Source organism: Haemaphysalis longicornis, unplaced genomic scaffold (genome assembly GCF_048455015.1).
Source record: "Haemaphysalis longicornis isolate Haplotype H1 unplaced genomic scaffold, Haemaphysalis longicornis Haplotype H1 scaffold_7, whole genome shotgun sequence".
Taxonomy (NCBI): Eukaryota; Metazoa; Arthropoda; class Arachnida; order Ixodida; family Ixodidae; genus Haemaphysalis; species Haemaphysalis longicornis.
The window spans coordinates 12248049-12273975 of record NW_027526422.1 but is presented as its reverse complement, the minus strand read 5'-3'; the positions used below and the strand labels follow the sequence as shown (position 1 = coordinate 12273975).

The 25927-nt window shown below is 47.5% G+C and overlaps 2 protein-coding genes across 13 annotated transcripts in view; one reads left to right on the top strand and one right to left on the bottom strand.

Annotated features, from left to right (window-relative positions):
- The window catches only part of LOC144144528 (anoctamin-7-like), a 118153-nt gene that overhangs the window by 31611 nt on the left and 60615 nt on the right, over window positions 1–25927 (bottom strand). For 3 of the 5 annotated variants that reach the window (XM_077676014.1, XM_077676016.1, XM_077676018.1), the window contains 5 exons: window positions 6573–6681; window positions 5898–6007; window positions 3999–4106; window positions 2073–2209; window positions 1000–1168 (listed from right to left, as the gene is read on the bottom strand). In XM_077676014.1, the coding sequence (XP_077532140.1) occupies window positions 1000–1168; window positions 2073–2209; window positions 3999–4106; window positions 5898–6007; window positions 6573–6681 (633 nt within the window). Of the gene's footprint in view, window positions 1–999; window positions 1169–2072; window positions 2210–3998; window positions 4107–5897; window positions 6008–6572; window positions 6744–25880 lie in introns of all 5 variants that reach the window. The other 2 variants (XM_077676017.1, XM_077676015.1) reach the window with 2 other exon arrangements.
- The window catches only part of LOC144144530 (uncharacterized), a 321359-nt gene that overhangs the window by 245687 nt on the left and 49745 nt on the right, over window positions 1–25927 (top strand). The window lies entirely within an intron of this gene.

Genomic DNA, 25927 nt, shown 5'->3' with positions numbered 1-25927 from the left:
GGCCTCTCGTTGGTCCGAAAATTTCATGTCGTAAACGAAAAATCCAGGCAGGATCCAGCAGGGTAATTAGGTTTGTAGCATAGAGCTCATTATTCGTGTAAAGAAAAAACCACAAAACAAGCACTTTGGCGGCCGTGTAAAATGGGAGCTCTCGTGGGTTCTGATAAATATTAGGTTTGCAGCTGCTCTCGAAAGGTGATGGGGGTTGACGTCATTCGAGGGCTAGCGCATGGGTCACGCTAGTCAGGACCCAGAAGTTCTCGCCCAAGACGCCGAGCGCATGCTTCAGGTTCCAGCATTTGCCGCTAGAGAAGTTGAGTGCAACTGACAAGTTCACCGAGACGACAAAAAACATTTCATACCCTCCCCCATCAGCGTGTGTAGTGTTTGGAGGAAGTGCTGCTGGTACCTTGGCCAGACGCGAAGCGTTCCCACAAGGCATTTAAAGCTGTGCTGACATTTCTGCGGAGCAGCGGCCTCTCAGAGATATTGTAGTTGAGGCAGTATCGGTATAGGCATCTTCTATACATAGCCATTTATTTATTTCTCTGCCATCTTCATCTCTCTCGTCCTCTATCCACACTCTTTCCTCCCCTTTCCCTTCCCCCACACAGAATAGCTGGCCAGATATACTATAATTTTTTCATTTTCAATAAAATTCCCCTCTCTCTCTCCACAACAGCTGTGCAGGACACCCCCTTTCGTAGCGCGTGATTACGTCCATTATTTTAAATCAGAGCAACATATTTAAGGCACCAGGCTGCGAGAATACATTAACATTAGGGTAGGAAGATAATGTGTTACTAGTTGCCAACTGTGAATGTGAAAATACACTTTGAAAATGCAAATTAAAGTAGTTCGCGATGACTCGTGGATGGGTCAATTTGAAGCTGTTGAACTACGTTTCGGCGACGTTTTCTTTTCGCTGTCTAATAAACGCGGCAGTTGGTAAGCTAACCAGAGACGCAGAAAGAAGCATTGCCCCTCAGGTATACAGACCTCGTGCAGCGGGAAAGCGGCTGCGTAGACGCCTTCCTCGATGAGCCGGTCGATGCCGATCTGCGCCTTCCTGCGGGCGCCGTAGCGCGCTGTCTGCAGGATCTCGTACGCCACGCACACCCGCTGCGTCGGCGTGAAGTACTCGTCCTGGTTGTCGCTGCCCAGGAACCTGCGTACCCACCAAGAACCTCACTTGGAAATGCTCTCGGAAATAAAGGTTAAGTGAATCACAAGGATACAAAATTATTCTGGGCAAGAAATTATTACGGAGAAAAGAGCAGACAAGCAAGAAATAGCCACAGTAAGTGTGTGAGCCTCATAAAACCGTGGAGGGATCGGCTAGTTGGCATTCCGTGATGTTCACAGCGCAAAAAAAGAAAAGAAAACGCGGATCAAGGAAAACAAACAGCCCTTGTTGTTGTCCGTTTTTCGTGCTCATCATAGTGACTCCTATTGGTGCGCATGTAAATGTTTGTTCTGATTTTGCCCAGGCGTTAACCACTGGCGCTTTAGAAGTCGTCAATCTCTTCAACGCGCGTGTTCTTACGCCCATATTTCCTTTTGTGGAGAAATTCAACTGTTAGTATTTCCCCTTAACGTATCGTTCCAACATCTTCCGGTATGCCCCACCCATTCTCTTTCGCAATTCGGATGAAGTTTGTAGATTACACCTTTTGCGCATTCAACGCACGCCTTCCTGTGCTATTCGCCACAGTGGTGTTGCCTGGTGACCTCTAGATCACTAAAAAAAAAAAAAAAAAACGACTTTTGCGCCCGAGCGCGGGGCCACATCTTTCAAGTTGCGCGAAAACTTGTGGGTATAAGAAATAACCACGACCCTTTGCCGGCGCAGGTTCAGGATCTGTGTCCCGTCTCACTTCAGTCCTTCTCAGCTGCGCTGTGTTTCTCTGTTAATTACGGGAACGTGTAGCGGGAACGCTGGCCATTAAATCCACGGTAAGTGGATGTCTACATGTTAGTTCAGAGCTGCTGGGATTCTTTAACGGGCGCTTAAATTTACACACGTACGACCTTATGCTTGTGCGTATCAGTAAGAGGAGAGATAGGGGTACCTGTCGAGCTTGGATCGTTTGAAAGTGCAGGTGTAGTAGTCGAGCGGCTTGTTGGGAACTTCGGCCTCCATGATGTTGGGGATACGCAGCGTGGACAACACGGTCGCTGACCAGTTCACGCTCGGGTTAGGGTGCGCCTACAACGAACAGCATACGACACTGTAGCGCCGAGAGATACGCACACTCAAAACAAACGAAATCAATCAATCAATCAATCAATCAATCAATCAATCAATCAATCAATCAATCAATCAATCAATCGATAAATCAATAAAAAAACAAACAAACAAATAAACAAATAAATAAACAAATAAATAAATAAATAAATAAATAAATAAATAAATAAAAAAATCAATCAATCAATCAATCAGTAAACCTCTTCATAAACTGTCGCAACTTTATATTGACTTTCTACTTCAGTTTACGGCTTCGAAGAGTGAACGAACAGGGTCGTTCACTACCTTCAGAAATAAATTTAACAATAATTAATCACCCCATCTCAGAAAAGAGAAATCTCCCGTATAACGCATGGAATCAAATGTTATCGCATACGCGGCACCGGAGCAGCAGGGCGAAATCAGCATTATTACACATTACTGATAATCCTTTTCCTAAATGAATAAATAGAATCTTTGATGAACAACAGGTGCTGCTTATGGGGCACCCAATCACTTTTTGCCTTTTTATAGAGCCAGTCAAGCTAATCAGTCGCAATTAAACTTTGAGAAGCGCATTTATCACGCTTAATCTATGTGGAAGGGAGTAGCTGGGTGTTTTTAGAAGAAGTTCTAAAACATAAGTGGTCAGGTCAAGCGAACCATGGGATGTGTCGAGGGCGCCGAAGAAGCTGAAAGAGAAGAGGATAGAAAGAGGACATTGCTCTGTGACCGGTTGTCAAAGCCATGGCCCCTTAGTACTGAACGACAGGCACTTACCGAACTAGATTTGTTACTGAACGGGGACTTTAGTTTGTTTTATAACTGGGGCGATAAACGTGTGCACAAGTAGGACTTTTTTCGCAGCACTTAAGCGCAGCGCAAAATAACTACTTGAGCTGTGAGTAGAAATCCGGAACACAATCCCGAGGTGCGATGCAGCCAACTTTTGTTTACCGCCCTGAATTAAAAAAAAAAAGAATCATAAAGGGAGAACAGAAAAGGCTAGAAGGTGGTGTTCTTCACAGCAGGTGAGGAGGACGGGGAGGAGGAACAGACGTCTATATTATGGAGCAGTCAGCCCAAAGGAGGACTCCTTATTCGAGGATCCTACGAGACCACCAGGCTTTGACCAGAGTCCTTCAATGCTTTGCCTAAGATAGCCGTGAGGACCCGAGCCCGACAGTGCTCCCTCCCAGTGCACATGGGAGGGAAAGGGCAGGAGAGAACTGATCACAGCCCTGAATGACAAGATGGAGGGCGCCCAAAGCCTTGCAGAACCGGAATTAGGGGAAGTGTAATGTGGGGGCTAGAATGTGGCCTCTAGTGGCGTGGGGAGAGGTGTCACTCGAAGGTGACGTTCCTGTTCCTTAGTGAGGCTTTTGCGTACAGGGGGATACTTTGACTTCGTCTTGCTGAGCTCCGAAAAAGAACGTCCATCGCCTCCAATGTAACAGGAATGTATACACTGATTCTGAACATTAAAGGTACCTTTCTGTAGAGAAATGAGAGCTCACAAGAAATGATTCTGCTTCTCCCAGTAAAGTTATTTCTCTCTCTTTTTGCGATGTACGGAACATCGGCACACTGCGCAAATGGGCAAGAAGGTGGCTTGTTGAACACGGCTTGCGTTCATGTTTGATCATTTGAACAAGCTAAAACCTTGCGCATGAAGCGCTAAGGGAAGGGTATCTTGGCTGTGGGTGACTTCTATGTTCAGCATGCTCCGGGAACGGGGGACCACCAGGGGACTTAAGGGTATCGCACTCACCTGTAGTGGCGCTCGTAGACAGAGCTCCTCAGCGTAACGCAGTAGCACGGGCCAAGGAACCGACAGCTTGATGAAGTGCACAGACTTGGTTTCGCCCTCAACCAGCTCCTGCGTACACCCAACGCAACAATGTGTTCGTCTGGTATGAGCGTGGCACTGAATAGACCCAGGCATTGTGGCAGGCCAAAGCATAACCAGTGGGAGTCTACAAACAGCATCACCCTGAAAATTCGTAAGAACATATGCATACGAGCCTTAAATTTGTAAATGTATTTTGGAGAAAGTTTTATCACCTCTTTTCAAACACGATGCAGTAAACACTTCCAAAATGATGTGAGTGACTATGACATTGCTTGATACTCATTCAAAGGCTTGTTGAGTGTTAAAAATTACATACTACTGTGAAGTTAATTTTGTCAACGATGCAATGCCCTTTTCATAAATTAAACTGACATCGCGCGATGGAATGGATTTAGCTTATGAACTGACACCACGTGGTGGAATGGACTTAGTTTACGGCGCTGTAAATCTACTTTATCGTGAAGCACACTCAAGCTATGGTAAAAGAAAAACTTTGCAGTAAGAGAAAAAAAAGAAAAGTAAAAACCCACTGTACCTGTCTGTTCCGAAGAATGACTCAACTCGAAGTACTTTGTTTTACATTGCTTGGAGACGCTATCGCGCCACTCACTACAGTGACGTACACACTTTGACTTCCCTGGATTTGCACAGAACTCGAAGAGGAACTGGTGATGTTGAGTAAACAGCTGCACGTATATGTTCTTCTTATTCTCCAGAAAACGTGCCATACACCGTTTTCAAAGAAAACGTAGATTTCGTTTCTTTGGCTGTCTTAAAGTAAGGCTAATTGGTTGTACTCTGAATAATGTACTCATCTTGTCCAATTATACGCTGATGTAGTTGAAACGAAGCTTGCTTTCTGGGCTATGGACACTCATAAGTGCGAAAACAGAACTTTTGAGAGAATGCCAGGGTCTTGCAGCGACGATTTAACTATTCCCCATATCCACATCGTTGCCGCAGCTAGAGTCAAATTCATTAACATATACGGTGGAAAAGGTTGTCATTGGCTTAACCTGGTCACCGCGTCCGCATCTTCAAGACGACAAAACTTTAGGATTCCACTGGACTGAACAGACAGGCAATAAACTACACATAATAAAGCCGGTCTTGGGACGATACACAACTGATTCACACAACAGACACACTGAAGTTGCCTTAGCAACATTACGGATAGGCCACACACATGCAACACACTCCCGCCTGCTCACTGGATCACCAAGACCCATGTGCAACGGGTGTGGAGAGGGCCTATCCGTAATCCATGTACTCATACAATGCAAGGTACTAGAAACAACACGACACAAACACTTTGCACAACTATACAGACAACACATTCCACTACACCCATCGTACTTTTTAGGGGACGACCCATTATTAACCGCAAGCGTACTCCTAAGTTTCTTAGTGATGTCAAATTTTTACACCTTATTACTTACCATGCATGTTGAAACCCTGGCCCTTTACACTAGTCATCTCCAATGTATTTTATGTCATTTCACGCATATTTTTAGTTAAATGTTTTACATTTACTTTCACTTCGTCCTCATAAAACAACTTTTCCTTGGCGCTCTTTGCCCTTAGTCGGCCTTGCGCCACAAAAACCCAATCATAGCCATTAGGATCCCAGTAAGCACATCACATGTCGGAAAACGTTTTGGTTGCTCATATTAATTAAAACTGAGCTCCTCACCGCTGTGTGACAAATAGTATTCAGCGTATTAATCACCAGCGCAGACATTCGATCGTCACTGAAGCCACATAACTTTCGAGGACATTAGTCCCCGTTAACACGTGTCTCGTGGTGGCCGTGCTCACCTCTTCCATGTCGAGTCCGGACTGCCGCAGGTTGGCCATGAAGGTCGACCGCCACTCATCGTGTTTTCCCAGCCGCGTGCCTTCGCTGTCCTCGTACACCAACACATAGTCTGCGCGCAGCACGGAAACGGCACGTCAAAACCTGAAGCAGCCTATTAAGAATCCCGTTGTAGTCTAGTAAAGATCTCTCCTAGGTCCCGTCATCACGGAAGGTGAGCAAGCCGTGCTCGCGGTTGGCGCGCAAGCTGTTCCTGAACGTGCATCAGGGATTTCGCCCGTCACGTCGGTGACAGCCCAAACCCCTGAAGCACATATACAAGAGGCATTGTGCAGTTGTGGATGGACCGGCCAGCCGTCAGCTATGATGATATCAATGTTACCATGACTGAGACATTGGTGGGTGTGCTCTGACGGGCCACGGGACGGAACACTGGCAGAAAACGTGACTGGGAGCTTTATGGGATATGCTGCGTGACTATTGTCGCTTCCTCCAAGGCGAACAGGTGTACAGCAACTTTCTCCTTACTCACGCCGGGTCTCAGTGCGGTAAACATACGCGTTTGACGTCACTCACGTAAGGCCGTTGCATCTGCTGACCCTCGTTGGTGCCACCAGATGCAACGGCCTTGCGTGTGTGTATGAATGCAAGAGAAGGAGTGGGGGGACAACACTTACCGATCCTCCGCTTGCCGTCCCTGAAGAATAGCTCGGCCTGTCGTGGCATGGAGCCCATCACGAGGCCATGGTCGCTGGTCTGCGACTCCAGCTCGTCGTCGGCGGCGTTCTGCGCACGGGGCGGACGCCGTCCGCTCAGCCTCTGCTCAAATACGCCAAGCTGAAATGCCACTGCATGCACCCGCCGAAGCCGGAGAGACGCGCGTCAGCCATCTGCCGCCGCTGCTACTGCTGTTGCACCGTCTATACCGCGCATCACTCGTCAACGTTTTTGACCGTGTCGCAAAAGTACCGCTGCAACAATGACCCTACGCTTGCCAGGGTATAACACGCTTATGAGAAACCAGCATTCGTCTGAAGTGAACTAATGTTTGCCTCCCGCTTGTACCTCGTTATTACTCGGAAAACGTCGACGCAAATATTCACGACAGTGGGACGTAACCTTGTGATGTGCATGTGCGCCTTGATGTTCGATAAAAATAAATGGATGCTACGTTCGCTGGGATTCAATCTATTAGCCGTTTACAAATATCATCGATAAAGAACACATCTCGCAGGTGAGAGCAGGTCTTCAGTGAAATAGGCAATTGTAATAATTTCCCATATTTTTCCTTTTTTTATTTGGACAATAATCATGTGATGTGAATTTGACAGTGATAGTCTGTTTCTCCGCCCCGTTCCTTATTAGACACGCCCTAAGTGCACAAAGTTCATTGTTCGATTTCGCTGTCATTTCTCGTACCCTCTATTTTCATTCCTTTCTCTCTTTGTCCCCTGTACCCTTGCCCCAGAGGGAAGTAGCACGCCAAAGATTAGTCTCTCTCTCTCTCTCTCTCTCTCTCTCTCTCTCTCTCTCTCTCTCTCTCTCTCTCTCTCTCTCTCTCTCTCTCTCTCTCTCTCTCTCTCTCTCTCTCTCTCTCTCTCTCTCTCTCTCTCTCTCTCTCTCTCTCTCTCTCTCTCTCTCTGGTCTAGTCGGTGCGTGACAGCAACATCCTCTCTAAACGCGTCCGATCATTACGTCACGCGGCCAGAAGCTTCTGAGACGAAGACGCCCAGCGGAGAACTTATAAACTCTACCAGTTGGTTGTTCCTGTTTCTTTTGCCCTCTTTGAACACGGGTGTCACATGACGCCATAGAATGTGCTGTCACATAGATAATAGCCAGCGTCCTTTCAGCTGCACCAAAAAAAGTATTGACGCCACATTTCAAAACACCGCTACAGATAGAAAGAAAACATGGTGATAAATAACTGTTAAGTTCTGGCGCTGAGCCAATCATGGAGCATCGTTACAGCTGTGATCGGGAACGTTATGAACGGGAATAGCTTATGTACGGTATCACTTCGCCTAACCGACGGACCCGGATGTCAATGGGCGCGTGCGTTTTGAAAGGAGATTGCTATGAATGCGTGATATCGCCTGCCTTTTCTCACGTAGTTTGTTTGTCATCGCTGGAGTAGTTTATAAGCATATTAAGTGCGAAAATTCGCGGAAATGGGTCGTGCCATCTCAGAAATATTCCCAGCAACGCAGTACTTTCGCCACGCGGAGTAACATCCGGCTGCGGTGGTGAGGCACAGCGGCAACTTCCGTTACAGTTCTTAAGTTGTACCCGTGTACAGGGACAACTACAGTCTTACCGGTGCTTCCAAGGGATAAAGGGAGGACGATTTTTTACGTGCAGTGTGAGTTCCACCTTAAAGGGACATTGAAGTGTATTGCAAGTGGTGTCAAATCTTCACCAGATCAAATTTTATAATGCGTATAGGCCATTTCAGAGCGTTTTACGACATCTTTCACGCTCTTTAACAGGGTAAAGCGCTTTTAAAAGTGCCGTTTCCCTCTCACCACCTTAACTGCAGATTTAAGGACGGCTCTGACAACACGCCGGGAAGTCCGTCAGGCGAAATTTAGCGGATGACTAGTACGGTTAAATGGGCCGGGAAGACTTTTGCCCTATTAAAAAAATCCACCTTTTGGTAACTCACTGAGCTCCATTCAAGTCACAAAAATGTTTTTTGACAAAAAAAAAAAATGTGCAGAGATGCAGAGAATTATCTACTAATCCGTAGCATTCTTATGCCGCTTGTCTTGACGAGTGAGTCTCGTGCCGCCAAATTTTTTGGTTTTTCTAAATCCTGTGTGACGTATTATTTCCAGTTACGCGATTATAACGATCACAGATGAAACTTTCGCGAAATTTGCATTACTGTGGAAAGTCAGGGCAGTACACCGTAGGCCATTTTCCGTAGTTTTCAATATTTTTCTTAATTTTTTAGTTTTTCAAAATTTCGTGCGACCAGTTATCTCCATTTACGCTATTATAGCGATTACAGTCAAACCCGTTTATAGCGAATTGCAATATGCACCGCGATGTGTTCGATATATCCAATAGTTTGATATAGCCGAACCCGCCTATAACGAACTTATCGTTGCAAGTTCGTAATCCGCGGGAGCCCCCCACCCCCCTCCCTCTTTCCAACTCCACCATCACCGCATGCAGAAACGAACACAGTAAAGTAGCCATTACCATGCCCAACATAATCTATTGCACATAAAGCTACTTTCCGCCTGAACTGCCTACTTTGCAAAGAAAAAAGCAGTGATTTTTGTTTTCACTTTCGTTTTGGCGGCTTCAACTAGCATAACATTCTCTATACGAAACATTGTTTGCACCAATTGGAGTCCGCGTCCTCCAAAAATCTAAGAAGCATTGGCGGAGCACATCGACTGCCGAAAGCGCTTCATTATAAGCGTCGGACGGCTTTCACTCGCGACATCATAGGGAACGTGGGGGAGCTCTTCCCACAGTTCACCGATGCTGCTGTCTTGGTCCGGACTCACTGACTGCGCGTGTTCCGTCGTGAGTCCCGCGCGTCGGAAACAGTTACAGAAAGTGTGGGGAGTCACGTCGCTCCGTGCGAGACGCAATGTCTCAGTCGCAACTCTTGATACGTGTCGCGGCCAATACACATCTCAATCGCCGCTCCGAGGCCATGCATTTCGGCGGCCATTCTAGGCGCGCAGAGTTCGATATATCGGATGTGAACTGCGTTATAAGGAATATGTTTCCCATGTATTTCCGTAACTGAATTATTTTTGTTCGATATATAGCATAATTCGCTCTATCCGGGTTCGTTATAACCGGGTTTGACTGTACAGGTGGAACTTCCGTGATATCTGCATTTTCGTGGAAGTGCAGGGCGTTCACGGTCCTGGCTGTGGGGGTATTCGGCAAAGAATGCTACTCATTAAAACAAAAACAAAAACAAAAGGTTTTGGTAACTCACTCAGCTCCACATAAGCCACAAAAGACGTTTCTTAACGAAAAAGAACGCAAGAGATTGGAAGATTTTCAAATTTCGCGCTACAGTGATGTGTTATCGGCGGGAGTGGCACAATAGAAGCCAGCAGTAAAAACACAGTTTTCAGTGTGTTAACTGCAAGTTAGCACTCAAGTGATACGACCAAACAGAACTACAGACCCCCTATAACCGCCCAGTCATGTGTCTTGGCGGTGGCTCATGTCGGCCGCCGTCAACAGCACAAACAAAATTACGTGAAGTCATGGAGAAACCGTCGCACATAGAGTTTCGTACTATGAAACTCTATGCCGAAGCATAGTAACTGGGGATTCGTAAACGCTTCATTTGTTTTCATCATTATCTCCATTATTTGTTCGGAGTTTGAGATAAACGTGTTATCATTGTTATCGAGACAAAATGAACCAAACTTGCATCCCTTAATCACCTAAAAAGTTGATAGTAACCGCAAAATTGGTCAAACACAAAATTTTGAAGGCTGGGACTGCCTGACCACAAACTGCAAACTGCAATAATAGGACTCGGTTGCTGGTTAGTTGGTTTGTGACATAAAAAAAAATACTAAAGAAGAGGACGAAGACATGAGGGTAACAGGGAGAGCGCTCCCACTCTACGTACTCGTGATCCGTGTTGCATTTGTTTTTGTTTTCAAATGGTTGGAGTGCTCAGGCTGCGGTCAGAGCACGGTCTTTTCTCTCTGCCGCTTATTGCCGTTAAGCTAAGGCTCTAGACGTTTGGTAAATTGTTAAGTAACCAATTATTTGGTTAAACTACACAATTCAGCCACAAATAAAACGTCGGCAAATTCCACTAAGACCATGACCACGTAATAAACATGTTAAGGCAAAAGGTAGCGCCTAACTTGTCCGCTCTGTGTCGGCTTTTTTATGCAGCATTAGCGAGAACTCGGTGATAATGTCCAATAATTTGCGTCCACCAGCTGTAGTTATTCCAAAGTTGAAACACCCCTTGAAAATTAAAACGCCCAAACACACCAACAGGCGAAGCGGCTACCGCACTGGACACCCCCACATGGCCGAACGAACGCCAACGTTGACAAAGCAGCGGGTTGATCTCGCCTGTGTCACAAACTCTGGAGACCTCTGCGAGGCTGGCTCTCACAGTGATTCTTGATTCTCGTTTTGGTTTGCTGCTGTGAAGAAAGGTCTTTGAATGTCTGGTCTGGCTTCTAATTGCTTGGTGACTCGCTTTCTCGCGTGCCCTCGGTGATGGAGCTGTCCATTTTTAAAGCGAAGCTTTAGTGTTCTCACTGACTTCCGTCCGTCCGTAACGCGAAAACGCCTCTCAAGAAATCCAACTTTTTCTGACGATGGTAATGAATGATCGTGAGTGAAGTAAATAAATAAATAAAAAAAAAGATTCCCGTGGCCGGAATCGAACCTGGGTCCCTGGCGTTATGAAGCCGGTGTTTATCCGTTTGCTCCATTTCTTTTTTTTTTCTTTAATGCATGAAATTTTTTAGAAAAATACAGGCATGATAATTAACACACAATATATAAGCTAACAGACAGCGAAGAGTAAGCATGTCAATCTAACAAAGATCGGCACCATTTCAACACTTAGCCAAGCAAACTCACGCATCCAAACGATGCAGCGACTCCAGTGGATCACTCTGCGCCGCATAAATGCTCCGCACCAACGCTGTCTGTTCCCGAAAAATGGACTTAGTTGGCCTAGGGAGTTCCGCATTCCGATCAATCATGCGGCACTTTCACAAGCTAAACAATCCTAGCGGAACAAAAACGTCATATGGCACCCGATTAACATCTTCAAATGACAAGAAGCGAATGGCGTACGGAGGTGATGTCAATGTCATTTTTAGTGTCTGTTGCAAAATGTCCCAGAAAAACACCGCGTCACGGCACAGCACAAAACAATGGTTGGTCAGTAGTACCTGGTTGACTGCACAAGCGCCAATTGTCTGACCAAGTGATCGACATCCCTTTCCCGCGAAGCCATGTTTTAACTGGAAGCGTCTGCGAACGAAGCTTAAAAAATGTTTTGGCATTTGGCAGCACGCACATATGCTTGACACGGTCTAAAACATTGTTCTTATGGTCCCGCAAGTATGGCTGGCGATAAAGAGGCACGGGGAATAGATTATGAATTAAGGTGTTCGTCATAGCCGTCTTTGAAAGGCTAAACAGATACTACAGAGAAAACCACGCAGTAAGAAAATGAAAAGTATCCACAACTATCTTTAAAAAACCCCACGGCAGCTTCCTGTTCACCTCACCCGTAGAAACAAGGAGAAAAGGTAAATGGTAACTAATTCGCTTTTGAAGTGTAGTAAGTAAAAGGGGATGACCAGCCAACCTGAAGAAAAACGAAGACACAAGTTGGTTCACAGACAAATGCATTAACCCAACACCACCAGACCACCAAGGAAAAAATAAATTATCCCTACGAATTGGTTCCCATTCAGATCCCCACACGAAGGTAGCAAATATTCTGTGCAGTACCCGAAGAACATGCTACCCAGATGACATTGCAGACGTTCTCACGGGAAAATACAGAAAGTTCTCGCCCCATTCATGCCTGCGAGGCGACATCTGTGAGCGCTGAAGACAAGGGGGGCTCCGAGTTCCTTATTTGGTGCAAAGGAACGCCAAGGTATTCAAGCGGCGCATTGTCCAAACTAATACCCGCAAATTTGGAAGTTTTGGTTCCCCAATGGCCAAACCAGAACCCCTTAGTTTCTCCATATTCACGGCCGCCCCAGACAAATATTCATGGCCGCTCCAGGCCGCTCCAAAATCCTTAGTCAATATAAGGGCTTCTTGACCACTACACTTGTCAGCACAAAAATAGGCGATACCATCGGCATACGCAAGAACTTTAACTTCATATGAGGTTAAATGAAAACCACGTCCTCTTTGGCTCTGTTGTATGCAAAGGCAAAGAGGTTCTAAGTAGAGTGCAAACAATAGAGGCGATAGTGGGCAGCCCTGTCTAACAGACGTCGTGATCTGGACTGCTTCGAGAGGACGCAGTTGACAAGTTGTGTAGTGCAATGTTTGCAGCAAATCTGCCTTGATACAGCCCATCACCTACTTTAGCCGCTTCCAGAAGTGCGAATAAAAAATCGTGAGGCACACGATCAAGTGCTTTCGCAAGGTCAATTTGGATAAGGGCCACCTGTTCAACCGAATCAGTCACGCATTCCAATATAGAACGAGCAATATGTATATTCGTTTGGATGCTTCTGTTCCGATGTTCGGATGCGGATGTTCGGTGTGAGACCCGAATAAACTAGAAATTACATTTTGAATACGGTTAGATAAAACTTTCCCAAAAATTTTATAGTCCGAATTGCAGAGGCAGATTGGCCGATAGCTCTCCACAGATTTCAGCTTGTGTTCATCCCCAGTTTTGGATATTAGCACTGTGTGCCCTAAGCAAAAGGTTCGTGGCAAAACACCATGACATACCAGGCTATGAATATGTCCCGGAGGGCTGGGTCGAAGCGGTTTGGAAAACTCAGACGACAACCGAAGAATCCGTCACGAGAAAGCTTCGCGTTAAACCATTGTCGTTAGACGGTGGGGTGCATAATTTTTAGGGGCGAAGCACCTTAGGACCTCGCTTTGTGCGGGGCTTGGCGCCCGTGTACATACTGTTGCGCATGCGCGAGGAGCATTGGATTGGGTTGAAATCGATTGGATTGAATTGGATTGGATTGAATTGAATTGTATCGGATTGGATTGGATTGGAATTGTATTACTGTACACCCGCGTTGTCACTCATTTACATGCGCGAGTGGGCAATGCCACCGGTGAATTACTTACTGTAAGAACGATCCCCAGTGCTTCGCCCACTCGTCATGATCACTTCGTGGAGATGCGGGGATTTTTTTGATCTCTGGCTTGCATGCTCGTTCGCTTGCATGCTTGTTTGCTCGCTTCACGCACTCGGTGACCTCCTGAGGAAAAAGTTAACCGCGGCGTTTCCAAGCACGCACGCAGGCGTAAACGCAGCGCACACACAAACATTCCTAGAGTAGTCCTACGCATTTCACTCCAGATTAAACGTGTGCACTGGCAGCCTTGTCAAAGTGTCGTCCTAACTGCATGAAATGCACTCGTTTCGATTTTTAATAAACATACGTTCTGCTTCAACTTGTGTCATTTGTTCGTTTTGCCATCGTCTCGTCCACTTCCCTGTTTTTCTTCGTGTTTGTCATAAGGAAATTATTTTTATTGATCGATTGTGGGGTTTAACGCACTGACGCTACACAGGCGATGAGGCGGGCCATAGTGGAGGGCTCCGGATTAATTTTTACCACCTGGGAATCTTTAGCGTGCGCCGAAATCTCGGACACACGGGAGTTCTCGCTTTTCGCCTCCATCAGAAAAGCGGCCGCCGCGGCCGGGAATCGAACCCGCTACCCTGGGATCGGCAGCACAATTACTTAGCCACCGAGCGACCACGGCGGTGTCAATGAATTATTTTAAACACGTAACAATTTCTATGTGGGCTCAACGAGGAAACCCGTCTGACCGCTTGTAAATCTTTATACGAAAATGCTATTAATCCCCAGTCCTAGGACATCCGTATTTCCATATAAGACAGCTTGCGTTGCCCCTGGAAAATGTCTTTCCAGCAATGAATTTCCATAATATTGCTCAATTCGACTGTAAAGGTGGCACGCTCCGTAAGGATAATCGGAGTCTTTTGAAGCTAGTTAATAATTCTCCCTGGCACGTTCATACCTTGTCCCCCTAGAATAATTTCTTTCAACAAATGCATTTGTACGCAGAAGTGAAGCCGCTAAGGGATACGTGGGGTCTCACCGTGGTATATAACAAAATGCTGTATTACGTCCATACTTTGATATCAAAGCACTCATATTGCCCCAGAAAGAGACCTCTTCGCAGCAATGCATTTTCAAGTAATGGTGAAGACGCCTTTAAAGAGGCTCAGTTTGTAGCAAAGCGGCTGACGCATTCATACAACTCCCGCTTGGGAGTTTCTGCATTACAAGTGCAGAACACTTTAGGGGCTCGCCTTGTCTTCTTAGCTCGCTCGCTGGACCCAACTAGAGCCCCACGGCGTTCCGTCGTTGCGGCTGTCGTCGTGGCGTAACCCAGAGGCTTCGAAAGCCAAGTGGTTTATATAGTCACAAGCGTTCGAAACTCGCGAACCGTTCGCGCTTGTCATACATCTCCCCGTTTTTTAGCGCAAAGAAAACTGCAGGGGCATTTGAGGCAAAATATACGTAACTAACCGGCAGCGCCCGTGTTCATTTAGTTAGGAACGTTCGTTGGGTTGGTTTTACGATAGTAAGCGAAAAGAAGCGGTAGTGCGACGCCGGCACGTGCGGGAGGAAAATCAAGCACAAAAAAGAACTGAACTCCCGCTGGCGCACTTTCAGGCAGGGGGCGCGCGAGTACTGCGAAGGCGGGAAACTTGAATTGCATTGGGTGGTAGCGGTGAACGGATAACGGCACCACAGCCCATTATGGCGAATCACTGCTCTGCACTTGATACAGCTTTCACATTGAGAAGAACGGCTTTAATTTTTTATAACTCCACATGCTGTGGCGATGACCGAGCATGTCACGCATAGACTGAAGCAATGCAGGGAGTGATGTCAACTGTCCGCGCATAAAACGGGCTCTTTTTTCCCTGAGGACACTTTCTTCTAATCAGGGCCCGTAGGAAGAGAAGGGTGCTTCTAGAATTGGGTCTTCCCTGAGCCTATGCGCACGTATACGCAATTCATTAGGCGCTATTCCTTACATCGCGCAACGGCCCGGCCCCGTGTCGTGACTCACAAGCTCACTGGTGTGCAGCTGCGTTGTCGGCGCGCACCGCTCCTTCTCGAGATGCGAAAAGGTGAGGCGACAGGCCTCTCCCGAGAACCTACGCTCGCGACCAGGTATTGTGTCACACTGAGCGGCACAGAAACGGGCCTTTCACGGACGGAGCAGCCCCACTGATTGCCTTGGTCGCCCAACCTAGCGAAGTGACGCGTATGCAGGAGGGTAAAATTGCCGCAATTGGTTTTGTGTATGCGGCAGAATCCGTCGACAAACAGCGCTTTCCGAAATGAAATTCCACTCTTTACAAAAAAAAAATTGTCTTGAACTTGTTTCGTTTTGTAATAGCGCGATGTAAAAATACTTTAGTTCAATGGAACGAAGATTTCTGTTGCTGGGATGAACGGGAGCGACAGCAAAACTTGGACACCGAAAAGACGGAGCAGTCGAGCCGGTTGTGAGCTCTCAACATTGATATTTTATTTCTAGGACAGGAGGAAGATTATCGAGAAATGTTTCGGCATAACCCGGCGGCCATGGGTAACATTACCAGGAAAAAAAAAAAAACGTTGCTGCAGTGCAACGTTTGTTTTCCTTTTGTTGTAACTCTGAGAAGGGCAGTTGACAAGGGGCGATGTTTGTGAATGCATTTAAAAGCCGGCGGTTTGCTGCCTTTTGTCTTTCCTCCTGTTCTCCCAATATATTTCTTCTTGGAAACGGCACCAAAACAATTGCAACGTTTGTAGTAGCATCTGTACGTACACGTATCCAGTCACAATAAACAAGTTCACCAACACAACAAGTCCCCAAACCCCCCGCGCACGCACGTACGCACACTCATACGCACGCACCGACTCCACATAATGGGCTATCGCTATCTTAAAGAGCGCTTTCAGGAAGCGTTCGCACGTGCAGTAGGTATACGTATGCTCAGGATAAGTCCGCGTTTATTTTGTTTTCTTTGTTTTCCTCAACTACAGAGACAAAGCTGTTGTTTGCGCGGTATTTCGTCTCTTTCGGCTGTCAAGTTACACCGTCACATATTGCTTTCAGCTGTCTGAAGTGAAAATAAATAAAATGTTGGGCCAGGGGTTATATATAGGAGCTGTATGCCGGTATATAAAATCCATAAAATGTCAGGATATTGTGCCTCAGCCATCATACAGATTAACAGGCAAGATGGGAATAATGTCCACAATGCAAGATGCGGAAAGAGTGAATCAGACGTATTGTCTTCGCGTAGAAGAGACAATGAGCAGACGGGGAACGGTTGTTTTCATTGCTGGAAAAGTCGATAAATCATTTCACAGATAAGACATCGGAAGTCAGTACTATGCAGTGCGACTAAAACAAAGGGCGACAGCTGCTTCCCTTACGCGTAATCACTTGAGCTTATTCTCGTCAATTGAAATATCAATTGATCGACATGGTCTCTTTTTAAATCTCTCCTAGGCACTAAGCCCACGCTTGCTCCCACTTTAGCTAAAGCTCTTGCTCAAGGAACAGCCTCCGATCTCTTCAACCAACTAGCCTCTCTTTATCTCCCGCCCCCTCTTACTCCTAGCTATATGGACTACTCAGGTGAACCTAATTCTGATCTGGACCGCCCTTTCACTCTGCGGGAGCTCGAGGCGGCCCTGGTTGGAAATGCTAAGCGTTCTGCTCCTGGAGAAGACGCCATCACATACACGGCTCTCCGCAACCTCCCCGACAATGCGAAAGAGTTCCTCCTCCAGATTTTTAATCAAGCTTGGGACAGTGGCAGCCTACCTAGCTCCTGGACGTCTTCCCTTATTACCATGATTCTAAAACCTGGAAAACCTCCTTCCATCGCTAACCTTCGGCCTATATCCTTAACGTCATGCGTTGGTAAGACCCTTGAGCGTATGGCTCTGAATCGCCTCTCTGAATTTCTTGAAAAGAGGGACTTCTTCCCTCATACTCTCATCGGATTCCGTCGCCGTGTCGGTGCTCAGGATATGTTTTTGCTTCTCCAGCACACCTTTCTCTCTTCCACCCCCACCCAAATCCACGCTCTGGTGACCGTCGATGTCCGTAAAGCTTTTGACGGTGTGTGCCATGACCATATCCTGGCACAGCTTGCCACAATGTCCTGCGGCTCCCGCATGTACTCCTATCTCCGCTCCTTCCTCTCTCACCGAGTGGCTCGCTTTCAAGTCGACTCTCATCTGTCCGACCCCCACCACATCACTCGAGGCACTCCTCAGGGTGCTGTTCTTTCCCCCACCCTTTTCAATATTGCTATGACTCCTCTGGCTTCCCAACTATCTGAAATCCCTGATCTTCATCACATTTTTTACGCCGACGACATCACCCTTTGGTGTTCATCTGGCTCTCCGGGCCATGTGCAGAGCACCCTGCAACGTGGCTTGGATCTCATCGACTCTTTTCTCACCGCTGTTGGTCTTTCCCCTGCTCCAGAAAAGTCCGAGCTTCTCCTTCTCAACCGTTCCTCTTACCAGCGTGCCCACAATTCCCTCATCTCTCTCCATATTTCTGGTTCTCCCATTCCTGTTGTCACCAAATGCAAGGTTCTTGGTTTTCCTTTGCATGCAGCCAAGAACATACAAGCCCTACACAGCGCCGTCGCGACCTGCCACTCGGTAACCCACCTTCTACGTCGTGTGGTCACTCGACGGGCGGGTCTTCACGAAGCTAATGCCTGCAGGGTTGCTCACGCCCTCGCGCTCAACAAGTTCTTATACTTTATCCCTTACATCTCCTTCACCAACACTCAGCTCAATACCCTTGAGACCGCCTTGGTGGGACTCTACAAAGCAGCACTGAACCTCCCTATCACCACTTCTACAGATAAGCTTTTTGCCACGGGCCTCTTTCATTCCCTTCGCTCTCTCCTCAATCTCCATCGAGATTCCCAGATTTCTCGGCTCTCCCTTACCCGTCAAGGTCAATGGTTACTGGTTCAGGCGGGTATATCTCAGATTCCCGTCTCCCCCATTACCCCTCCTGACGCAATTTCGGCGCCCAACCTTCGTATTCTCCCTCTCCCGTCAAACATGTCCCCTGTCCTTCATGCAGGTCGTCGTCATGCGGCCGCGCAGCATCATTCTCCTCTTTTCGCGACCCAGGGAATTGCTTACACAGATGCCTCCTTTGTGGCGCCTCGAGGCTCGTGCGGTTACATTCTGTACCACCCTCACCTTGCTGAAGCAGAAACCCACACTAGCGGCCCGTACCTTCACCCTCCGGAAGCAATGTCTCTTGAGGTTCTCGCCATTGCCCATGCCCTTCAGTCCTTTGCTTCTCTTCCCCCCGTCCCCGAATACACAGTCTTTTCTGACTCTCACGCCGCTATTATACAGATACAAAATCGCTCACTACCTTCTATCCTTCAACAGGAGGTCGAACGAGCGGTCTCCGCTCTACAGCCATCCATCGTTTTCCTCCGTTGGGTCCCTGGACATTCCGGGATTGACGGCAATGAGTTGGCGCATCAACTCGCCCGCGAAACTCTTCACCGGGCACCGTTGATCCCCTGGCCCGGGCCCTCGGAGGACGGTGCGAGGCTCTCCCTTCGCCGTACCATCAAGGAGGTCTACCTTCAGCTCCGTCTTGACAAACGCCTCTACCCGCCTCCTCACCCATCACTCACCGTAATGGAGGCTCGACTCCTCCGGCACATCCAAATGAATGCCCTGATCACTCCCTCCCGCCTTTTCCTCTATCGCTATAGGTCTGACCCCTCTTGTCCCAACTGCCCCACTGCCTACGCTGATCTACCTCATTGCTTATTCTACTGCCCGGTGGCTCAGCTATCTGACTCCTATCCCTCTCCATCCCTTTCCATCACCACCTGGACCGACTGGCTCGGCTCTGAAGGAGAAGAAGAACAGCGCAGACTGGTCGCCCAGGCGGTGGACATGCTCGGCCTGTAACTTCGGCCGAATAAAGGTCTTTTCTCTCTCTCTCTCTCTCAATTTGGACACTTTAATGGCGATTATCTCTACTCCAGAAGATTCCTGTCCTCACTGACAGATGTGCACAGTTTTAGCTTGAACCTCTGAGCCTGGACAAGCAAGATTCGTTGCGGGCATTATTTGAAAGAGCAAGCCGCACGGGGGTGGCTAAACATTGTTTTACGATTTTTAAGGCGAATGTTTTTATTCTCCACTGATGGCGACCATCCCGTCACCGAAGCGCACTGCAGGAGATCAAACTTTAGTGAACGGGTTTCACAAAACGACGATGATGATAATGCGCGAACGCACATCAAGCGCCTCAAAAGTAAAAAAAAAAAAACGCTTTCCGTGGTCGGAATCTAACCTGGGTCTCTCGCGTTGTTAAGCCGACGTCCATCTGACACGGTCGAGGCAGTTTGGATTTTGGACTTTGACTTTGACTCAGGTTGCGTGGGAGAAATCTTCGCGTTTTAACCATTTTTCTTTTGAGAAAGGGGCTTTGATTTGTTTTTCGGTGGATAGCGGGAACTACAGGTGATTCCTTTTTTGGGGCATGCACTTCGCGTTGGGTATATCATCAACTTAATGCAATCCCCCAGTAGGTTGTGCGTGCCAAGAATAACAGACAATCTTTAAGTCTGAAGACTGCGGCATAGAAGCACGAGCCCTTCGCTCGTGTGGTTGGATCGGTCTGCCCATGTTTCGGAATACACCCTTTAGGCGCCCGCGCTGCCTGACCCCAATTAATAAATATGCTCCGCCAACCCTTCATCGTTCCGCCATTACTGCATAGTTCATCAAGACGTAACCATATAATATACTCGCACTGTGCTTCTTGCATCTTGCTCCATTTGCCGGAACGGTGAAGCCACTTTCCGGCGATTTCACTTTTTCGTAACAGAATATCGTTCGTGCGATTGACGGCCGCTGACCAAAGCCACCGCCAAAAGAACATGACTTGGGACCTCTATTTTCGTATGATTGCAGCAATTGAATCCTTACCTGCAGTTAACACACTGATAGCTATGTTTTTAGTTCTGGCCCATATTACGTTACTCCCACTTATGATGCGTTACCGTTGCGCGAAATTCGAGTTTCTGAATATGTCTCGCGTTTTCTCGGTTAAAAAATTCACGCATCTCCACGAAGTGAATCATGACGAGTGGGCGAAACACTGGGAATCGTTCTTACCGTAAATCACCCGTGGTATTGCCCACTCGCGCTCTAAATGAGTGACAACGCGTGTGTACAGTATATACAATTCCAATCCAATCCAATCTGATACAATTCAATTTCATCCAATCCAGTCCGATCCAATCAATCCAAATCCAATCAAATCCAAATCCACTCCAATCCAATCCCATTCATTTCAATTCAATCCAATCTAAATCCAATCCAATCCAATCCTATCCAATGCTCCTCGCGCTTGCGCAACACTGTGTATACGGACGCCAAGGCACGGACACAGAGGGGTCCTAAGGTGCTTCGCACCTAAAAGGTCTTTCATGACTGAAACGAAGCTACCGAAGCTAAGAAGGTTGCCAATGGCAAGTTCTTTCACACTGAAGAAAGTTCCATTTTGTCTGCACGGCCCCTTTAAATGTATAAAAATACGAACTCGTCGACCACGCCGCTGCAAGAGTGTACCTGCTGCCGAATGTCAGGAAGACTCCATCACTCTGCTCGTGTGCATGCGCTCTGCCGCAGCGTGGGCCGGAGAAACGGAGAGGCGCGTATTAGGCAGAAGTAGCACGTAACAGTTGCACGTCTCACCGGCGCGTTCCACCCAGCTGGCCCGGGTTTGTCGAACTACACAAGAAGCGGGCCCAGCTGCGCTCTGTTCACGTGCGCGCTTGTTGGCGTAAATCATCTTCATCGTCTGCATCACGGGGACGCGTTCGCGAGGCCCAATTTCCGATTCGCGCTCAGGGGCGCTCTTGAATGGCAGTGGAACTTATAATGGTGCGCGAAAAGTTCACGGTGATTTAACTGAGTTTATCTTCATACGTGGCTACACAGCTACATTTTAAGTGCAGAGCATTTCTTTAACTCACCATGTCACCCGGCGTTGTCGGCGTGCCTCGGCGTCCGCAACAGCCGTTCCAGGTGCGCCCTCTCCCCCACTCCTCCTCTCCCGCATCACGCTACCATCCTCGCTCTCAACAACAGGTCCGCACCCCTCCCCCTACACTATATAAAAGAATAATACTTACCGGCGCCTGGTTTCGATCCCACGACCCTGCGGGCGGAACGCAAGGTACATGGTGCTCTACCCACTGCGCCACAAAGCCGACACAGAATGGAAGGCTACGAAAGCGCCTTATATCCTTGACTCATTCAAACTACGTCAAGAAGCTGCTGATACAACGCATTCACTACCTGTGGGCGGAATGCAATGTATATGGTGCTCTACCCACTGAGCCACAAAGCCGACACAGAATGTCAGGCTACGAACGCGCCTTATATCCTTGACTCATTCAAACTACGTCAAGAAGCTGCTGATACAACGAATTCACTACCACCAACTCCCCAAACACTAAACGTTAACGCAATACACCCACCCCCTATGCGACGCATTTACTCGAGTCCCCCTCGCGGGGAATGGGCCCTTTTTAGGTTCACGATACCCTTTACTGACAAAATATTTGCTAGAAAACACCGAAAGGCGACCGGACTAGGCGGAAAAATACCCTGCTCGAAAATTTCAAACGGCAGTTGACAACTTCGTTACCAGTGCAACACATACATAAACAATGCGCCGCTCGATAGATAACGCATTCGAAAGCCTTTGAAATGCATTTGAAACGACTGTTTTGCGCAGGTAATCTTAAGTGTGAATTCCTCTGCGCTAATTTTCCACCGGCAATAAACTTTTCCCTATATTCATTCCAATCAGGTATGCATCCTGAGGAAGACTTTCAAGGATAATTATTGCCAGGTAAGCGTTTTGAAGCGACTCCTTATATGTCTCACTGATGGAGTATGTCGCGTCGAAAACGTACTGCAGGAAAGCCAACTTTTTGACGATCATAATGGTCGCGGGTGAAGCGAAAGAAAAAAAAAAAGGCTACTCGTGGTCGGAATTGAAATTGGATCCCTCGCGTTATGCGGCCGAAATCTGAGGCGTTTTTTTTTTTTTTTTCTCGAAATGAGCCACATCTAGGAACCGAAACTAAGTCGGATAAGACTGCAGTGACAATAAAAACTCGGCAACGTTCCCAAAAAAATATGTTGCAAAAAAATAGTTGAGATAACGCCCTCAAAACGCGAACGCAGATCGTATAGTTCGCATCGAAAATGAGCCAAATCCTGCTGTTTCACAAATCAAAGTGAGTCAAATCTATTTGCCCAATGGGCGTTTGCTCTTGGCTTGACTGTTCACAGTGTTTCGGGGGTGTTTTCGGAAGATTTTTTTTTTTGCTTTTCGGAGCTGGCTTATTATGAATTCAGACAGCAATTAGAAGATTAGGGATGATCTGTCCCACGATGTCACCGACGAAGTGAACGGAAGAAGAAGTGAACGAAATGAAACTAAGAGATGTGAAGGGATGATTTCATTTCGTCTTACCCGTCCCTACGAAATAACTCTGGTTATATTTAGTTTTTTACTCCCGTATGTATCATTTTAGTACTTAACTGTAGTACGTAGCCCCCGCTTACAAGCCCTGGAAAATCTCTCTCTCTCTCTCTCTCTCTCTCTCTCTCTCTCTCTCTCTCTCTCTCTCTCTCTCTCTCTCTCTCTCTCTCTCTCTCTCTCTCTCTCTCTCTCTCTCTCTCTCTCTGTCTGACAGTGTGAGCAAATTCATTAATGTGAAGAAGGAGAAGTAGCCTTCTTGTGAAGCGCTTTGGAAATTCATGGCAAAGCAAGGAAGAGCTTGCTCATTTCATGAGTGCCTTGAGGCGTGCCCAAGATAATTATCTTACCTGCTCTCCATGTATAGTTCTACTGTTCTTGACGCCCTGTTGCATGTTTTTAATGCCTTTTCCACCAATGATTAATCGTACAATGCTTGAAAGTCAATTTAAATAAAGTTTTCATAAGAATGCAGCATCACTATGAGTGTTTCAATTCAATATGAGCGAAATCCAAACTTATTACCGCAGTATTGGTCAAATTCACAGCATAATTTTTAATTACTTGTGGCCATAAACTTCCCCTAGCTCACATTAAAATATATCCTATAATAGGTTTGACAGCGTTACATTTAGGTCTGGTTAAAACTTCCACTTGTTCCTCAAATTCGCGTTAGGTGGATCTGGCTCATTTTGGAAAAAAACGCCTCATCTATCCAATGGCGCCCTTCCGACACAGTCGTAGCAGTTCGGATTCAGAGAGGCGTACATGGACGTGCAAAATTGGTCAAAAATCACGCACCCCTCCGTCTAACGACGACGATGGTTGAACACGAAGCTTTGTTCGTGCCAAATAAAATGGTGAAGCGTCAAAGTCAAAGCCACTGCGATAAAAAGTCCAAACTGCGTGCGAGTCAAAGTCAAAGCTGAACGAGTCAAAGTCCGAACCGTCTGCGAGTCGAAGTCCAAACTCAGACGAAAAACAAGGAGTCCACTGCGCGGGAAAGCTTCACGCTCGGCCATCGTCGTCGTTAGACAACGATGGCTGACCGTCGAATACCCTGTGAAATAAATTAAATCAATCAATAAATAAATTTGAATAAACTGTAGCGAGAATAATGGACACATGAAACCATCAGGGTATGTGTCGTGCGCAGGCATCAGCCATACGGAAAAGTTGTTCAATCTACCCGTGAGAATATGCGTTCACGCCAGTGTCAGCGTAAGAAGCACCGCAGGAGGCTCTTTTGCGCGTGATATCATCCATCGTCTGGACGCTCAAATCTACGCTCACTTCACCTCTCGCCCGTAAAGAAATCAGTAAATCCCCTAAACCATCTAAACGTGAGCCTCGACTATCTCCCTTACACAGCAAATAAATATTTAGGTATAGTTTCAAGATATAAATTTAGAGAGAGAGAGAGAGAGAGAGAGAGAGAGAGAGAGAGAGAGAGAGAGAGAGAGAGAGAGAGAGAGAGAGAGAGAGAGAGAGAGAGAGAGAGAGAGAGAGAGAGAGAGAGAGAGAGAGAGAGAGAGAGAAGAACATTCTACTGTCGGAGCGTTTCTCATTCGCAGACGGCGAAAAGGCCGGGTCACATCACTGGCGGGGCGAGCTTTTACTTTGCTCGCGGCGGAGCTATTCACCTCCGAGATGCAAGCGCGCAAGCCGGCGTCACCGGCTCCGACGACGTGGCTTTCAAGAGGGGCCGTTCCGCATGGCAGATGGCCGAGGCTCTTTGTCACACCAGCTGCGGGCTTCGACGCGCGTGTGCCCGAGCTCGTAGCGCGAACCGTGAGACGTGGTCCCGGATGCCTTGTTTACACGCGCGCACAGCAAGGGAAACATTCGCCGTCGGGGCTTGCTCACACGTTGGCGGAGCCGTGAATCTGCCGACCGCTGCCATGCTGCGGTGTTGCGTCGCGTCGCCTTGCGGGGGGCGCGCGCGCTGGGAAGATTGAACGAGCCGGTCATGACTCGGCGAACAGGCACAAAAAGTAGTTGGAGATTGTTTCGTTCCCGTATTGGCCGATTAAACTTGGTTGCTTGATGCGTGAGTAGTGAAGCTCTCTAGAACCCAAGACAGGCGCATTCTCTGTACGGGGCCCGAAACTAATTGTCCAAAAAGTTTTACTTAAAACAATATGTCAGCACGGGCGCAGACTTTCCTCTCTGCTCTGGTTTACGGCGTAGTCGCTACCCTTGTGATTTTCTAGCGCTGACTGCAAAGTCTGGACGGTGCCGCCTCTTAAACTCTATTCCCTCACCATGACACTGGCGCAAGCGGCCGTCCTCGTTTGACGAATACGCTCACTGTTGCGGCCACTCTTCGCTTTCTTAAGCCTAAGCTCACCTTCGGGTGACGGCAGGAGTTCATTCAGCTTTATGGACAATCTCGCGTAGACGAAGCTGATCACAACAGTTGTGAAGCTTGTTGCGCTCCAAGCGCCTTCGAAACTGGCACTACCGAGCATGATAGCGCCCGCCTCTCCACACCCCCTTCCTGGTCATGCTGGCAGTATCCACCGCCTCCTACGCCACATCACACATTCCGCGCGTCCTCTTTCAGAGATATCCCTGGATACGACCTCGGGAAAATTGCGTTGATGTCCAGGAGCGGCCCCAATTAAGCCACGCGCAGTTACGAAAGCGCTCTACCGAGTTTCACACGAGGTAGTATTGACACCAACCTGTTTACAACTGTGAGGGCCCTGGCGGTGGCAGCAAGTTGCCCGAG